We start from the raw sequence: 5210 nt of genomic DNA, 5'->3' as shown, positions 1-5210 counted from the left end.
CCGGTCAACCCAGCCATACTCTCCAAACATCTCTGCTGCGCGATGAACCTGCACCTCAGCTGTACTCGAACGACTCCGCGATTCCTGCTGTTGTTGCTGCAGCTTCAGATTTTCCCGCTTCAGCCTTAGCAAAGCTGCTTCTCGTCGTTCTTCGTGGAGGTGTTGGCTCTCGCTCGGGTTCTGGTTCTTCATTTTCTCCTTCGTCGTCTTCACCACTCTCCTCTTCCTCTGATTCTTCATCAGGAAGGGGCGGAAGGGAGATCTGAATGGCACCATCTTGGTCCTTCTCACCGCTCACCAGCGTCTTCAATACGGCACAATGGATTTCCACAAAGAGCTCACATGTAACGTCATTCGAAGAAAACATAATGGCCTCGACGAAATCATCAAACGTGAAGGAGTCGAGCTGGAGAACCTCGCAATACACATTAAGTGTGTTCCAGGTTTCGAGCATAGGTCCAACAGATTCCATCTTAATGGAACCAATTAACAGGCCGTCTTCCATCCACGGTTTGCCCTGCTGCTCATCGGTTAAGAACTTCAAAGGGGGTCGTGGTTTAGCGTCACGAGAAGGTGGGATTTCTAAATCTTCAATCGGGTATTTAATCGAAGGTGGAGGAGGTGGTGGGGCGACCCCATTTTGAACGACGACGGAAACATTAGCATATAAGTTGGCGTCACCTTCAGGCATCTGCCACACTCCTCCCGGACCGACGTGTCCAGGAACAGCAAACGAAGGGTTTTCATTCAGCGCCCGCTGGTATTCTAAGTATTGATCTTCTCTGGCCTTCGCCAGGTCCCGCACCGTGATTTTTGTCTTCTGGCCCTTGACAGCAGGTTTCAAGTTCGGCCAACGCTGTTTGGAATAAAAGAACCCAAAGAGGCTTTCATCCTCTTCTTTGTCCACTGCCACATTTGCTTTCTTTCCTCCAATCTTGTTTCCATATTGAAGGTGTTTCGGAATTTCCGTATCGATCCTATATTCCTCAGCAATATGCGGTTTAACCAGCCATGGCGCGCCAGTCCACGATTCCCGTGTAACGGTATTTTTGATGAAAGAGCGTAGCATTTGCTTTGTAAAGATCTTCCGGTCACGAACTAGGTGTTCATCGTCCAACAACGCCTCCTCGTTGTGCCGGTTTACCAATTTCACCAAATATCTCGATGACGCTCTTCGCTCTATCGTACCATCTTCATTGACCAATTCAGGAAACCGGGCTTTTTCCCGAACTATGCCCTGGAGGCGGGATCCGTTGGTGAGGAGAACGGTAACGCGTTCGCCAGGGTAGAAATCTTGCTTGAAGTCCTTTGATTTGTCAGTTATATAATACAGAGTTTGTAGAACGGCGCCAGAAGGGACATACTTCGAAAACTTGGTCGACTATTTTTTTTTTCAAAGACATTGCGATCAGCTTCAGAACTAGATTTCTGAATATTATGAAAGGGTTAACACACCAAGACTGTCAATTCGCGATATAGTGGAAAATTGGACTTTGCGCAAAACAGGTTCCTTCAGAGGCTCCGGAAATGCGCTATTCACTTCGCGCGAACCGTCCGCCTGTTGGGCAAGTCAGTAAAGCAAGCGGAAACATCACTATAGAATCACAGTGATGGGATGAAGTTGGTATGCGACATACTTCACTCCTCAAAGCCTCGAAAAAAGTAAGGGAGGAGTGTCCCGTTATTTCGCAGATGAATCGTCTCTGTGTACCTCAAGTATCCTTATTTAGTATATCGATACAGTTCGAATATAAGTAAACAAGTCCTTCAGAATGGGAAGGAGGATATATGAGGAATGCGACTGCAATCAGAAAGACTCTGAAGCTTGATTGAGAAAGGTTGCATGTACCTGTTTGTAAAAGTTCATCCTGCACATTGCAGACATGTCAGCAATTTGTGCAGTGCATAATCATCATTTTGAAGTTTTACCGAAGCTTACCTATGAAGGAACTGCTCATACATCGTGAACACCTCATTTGTTTCTGGAATAACCCAGACCTGTGTATTGCCATGACAAATAACCCCATACATTAGACCGATATCCATAGATTTGGATGAGGAAACGGAGAACGTGGAAAGGGAGGAGTATGTAGTACGCACCTCCTCTCTATCATCTTCAATGGTTGGTCGAGGAAGGTATTGAACGGGTTTGCGCTTGAACAAGACCTAGAACAGAGAAGGTAGGAAAGTCCGCCTCCGTTAACTTATTATCCCGGGTCGCAAGGTGTAAAGTTTCCCCATATATCAATGTTCTTTTTCAGAGAAGAGCTGTTCGCGGGACCGGGGAGCAATTCCACGTACCATGTTGAGGATGGCGACTCCAGACTACCTTGACCCGTCCGGGCCTGGAGAAGACAATACAAAACACAATGTCAAATGATGGCGAGGCGGATAGTAGTCCACGCGATTTTGTTTGTGTGCCCAACTAGCTCGAGGGGGGGAATTGTGTGCGGTCACGGAATTTTCGTGGGCGGTCTATATAGAAGATCGGGTGGGAGTGGTTTTGTCAGTGAAGGTAATAAAACAGATAATACGGAAAAATATATGGGATATTTTCTCCGCAGATCTATAGAAAAGACAGTGAAGGGTAACTAGTTATTGCCAAGAAGAGCATAACTATTTTTTTTTTTTTTTTTTTTTTTCTAATCCGTATACCGGGTGAAAAAGGAAGTGCAGCAAGTGGCTCGTCCAAACAAATACGCGCCTGGTGGTATGTCGAGGGCCAAAGGGCAATGCAGGGGGCAGGTGTAGAAATACCTGTGGAGAAGGAAGGACGCGTCTGGAATCGGAGAAGGGGACGGATCTCGATAGGAACACGGATAAAGTTGTAGATGGTGGTGGAGGAGGCAGAAGACGGAGGGAGGTGGTAGGGCGGTAGTTGGTGGTGCTGTTATCGGTGGTGGTGGTGGTGGTGGGAGAGGGAGAGAAGTTTCGGCAGGTCAAGGAGCCGCATGAGGTGGGTGTGCGGCTAGGAAGGGTGCGGATTAGAGGGGGGGTCAGCTCGGTCAGGGGGGAGGGCTGTGTGGGGGTTGGAAGGAATGGGTGCGGGTGGAGGTCATCCGGGAGGGCAGACCCCAATAAAACGCGGACATGGCGGCAGGCCCAGGAAAGGTAAGGGGGGGGGGGGGGTCCACTGCTGAAGGGGGGGGGGATACGGGAGACGGCTGAGAGGGGCAAGACACCGCGGAACAACTTGAGGGAGATGCAGAGAGATGGGAAGAATGAATTAGAGTAAGTGGACTCTTTGCATTATTTACTGGATGAAGAGGTTGATGAGATTCTACCTGACGACTGCATGCTTCCTCTCCAGTTGCCTGGTGAATGAGGCGGGAAATGTTTCACTCAGACAGTTAAGTTGTTGCCTGCATAGAACAACGAACATGAGGAACTAGTTTGACTGTAAGTAGTTACAGTTAATTAACTACAGGCGAGATGTTCTAGAGACACATCATTCACACTCATAACTGAATTCCCTAGACAGTCCTTCCATCATAACCTATCCCCAAAACACCCAAAAAATCATCTGGCAACCAGATCTGGTTACCTTACCCCCCCCCACACCGGCATGTTTTTGATGTTTGCTCGTAACTTTTTTTTTTTTTTTCTCCCTTCCCCTTAGCGCTCCGTATCCCGGGCTTGGTTCAACCGCTCTGATGATTTATACTTTACGAAGTACCAGAAAACGGGCGACAAACCCAGCTCGGCCCCCTCGAAAGGTCCCACCCGCTCCATCTCGCTCGTTGCTCTCCTCAACGCCTCCACCCAGGGCACCACCGTCTACAACCCACCCCCCATATTTACCCTCGTTCTGCGCAGAATTGGCTGCTCCTTTTAATGGAAGTCTTTTGTATTTGTTTTTAACCAAGAGGCTATTAGCATTCCCAAGAAATAGTGAAAAGGAGTCGAAACACCCCCGGTTCCTAGTCCGCCCTTATGGTTCACCGGGCCCATACACGGCTTTATCGTCAAATTACGGTGAAGAGGGAAAGCTCCAGCACTTAGGCTTTGTGATAAATGCATTCTATCTAATTTCCCTGTCAAGTTACTTTTTCCAGTTCAACCTCATTGCCCGTCTTACATCGGGCATTCAACTGATGACGGGGCGGTTTCAATTTTCATAGACACGTATAAGATGATGTAGGTTGGAACTATTCAAAGGATAAGGATTATTCCAAATTCATCAGGATCATAGAGTTTAATTATGGATAATGTTGGTTTCATACTAACAAAGAGCTTCACAATACACCTCAAATATCTCCGTATCCCATATACAGACATAAACACACCTGTATGGCAGACTGCCAAAACCTACCAGAAGAAAAATAAAGGAAAAGTGACGTCCCACTCTTTTTAAGTTAAACCACCCTCAAAATACCATCTTGCACAAACTTATCCTACATGCCAGTAATTGGAATTGCCCCGCTCCCTCCCGCTTGCTTTTCGGAAACTCTCCCCTTCTCTACTCAGTAAAATAAACAACCATAAAGCCCACCCAACTCCCCAAAACCCCCAAAGCCGCATACGAACTCGTAAACATCAATGGCAAAAACTCATACCTCCCCCTTCCAAACACCCATCCATGCACAATCGAACAATAAACAACCAACGGGATCGCTACCGAGTCATACAACATCGCAAACCGATCTAGCAAAAACACCCGCGGCCGCACGGGGACGGGCGCAAGCCTCTCAAACGCAAACATAAACAGCACGAGCCAGAAGATCGTGTATGTGATTTTGATCGGGGCCTCTGCGGCGGTGAAGAGGAGGGGGAAGAGGGAGACGTGGCCTGCAACGGCGAGGGGCCGGAAGGCGCCGAAGTACCGCCTGTCGCGGAGGGCGAGGAAGGAGAAGGGGATGAGGACTAGGAGGATGGCTTTTTCGTGCACGTGCCAGCCGAAGAGGAAGGAGGAGAAGCCGCAGAGGGTTACGGAGCCGAGGAAGGTGGGCCAGAAGGGGTGGAGCCAGAGTTTGGTTAGGGGGAGCTGCGGGGAGGGTTAGAAGGGGGTTGCAAAAGGGGGGTGATGATATGTATGTGATGTAGGTGTGTATATGGATGGATATGGATATGGATATGCTTACTAGTTGGAAGAAGAAGGTCAGGGCAAATGTATGCTCCTTTGTCACTTCGGGGAGGACGGCGAAGGAGGTTGTCCCCCACCAACCCCCTTTGTTGACGCTGCCCAGGGCACTCGAGTCGACTTTCAGTCC

General features: G+C 48.6%; 1 protein-coding gene across 1 annotated transcript in view; it reads right to left on the bottom strand.

Annotated features, from left to right (window-relative positions):
* Positions 1-55: 55 nt before the first annotated feature.
* Positions 56-5210, bottom strand: part of PAAG_06578 (hypothetical protein) — a gene marked incomplete at both ends in the record, with an annotated part of 6531 nt that continues 1376 nt past the window's right edge. The window contains 11 exons of the mRNA XM_015845929.1: positions 56-1306; positions 1365-1381; positions 1456-1558; positions 1638-1703; positions 1850-1868; positions 1940-1998; positions 2101-2166; positions 2758-3192; positions 3785-3869; positions 4464-4984; positions 5082-5200. Coding sequence (XP_015700155.1) covers positions 56-1306; positions 1365-1381; positions 1456-1558; positions 1638-1703; positions 1850-1868; positions 1940-1998; positions 2101-2166; positions 2758-3192; positions 3785-3869; positions 4464-4984; positions 5082-5200 — 2741 coding nt within the window. The remainder of the gene's footprint in view (positions 1307-1364; positions 1382-1455; positions 1559-1637; positions 1704-1849; positions 1869-1939; positions 1999-2100; positions 2167-2757; positions 3193-3784; positions 3870-4463; positions 4985-5081; positions 5201-5210) is intronic.

The sequence above is a fragment of the Paracoccidioides lutzii genome (genome assembly GCF_000150705.2).
Source record: "Paracoccidioides lutzii Pb01 unplaced genomic scaffold supercont2.19, whole genome shotgun sequence".
Classification (NCBI taxonomy): Eukaryota; Fungi; Ascomycota; class Eurotiomycetes; order Onygenales; family Ajellomycetaceae; genus Paracoccidioides; species Paracoccidioides lutzii.
Note: the sequence above shows the minus strand (reverse complement) of the source record. Positions and strands in the feature narration are given on the sequence as shown.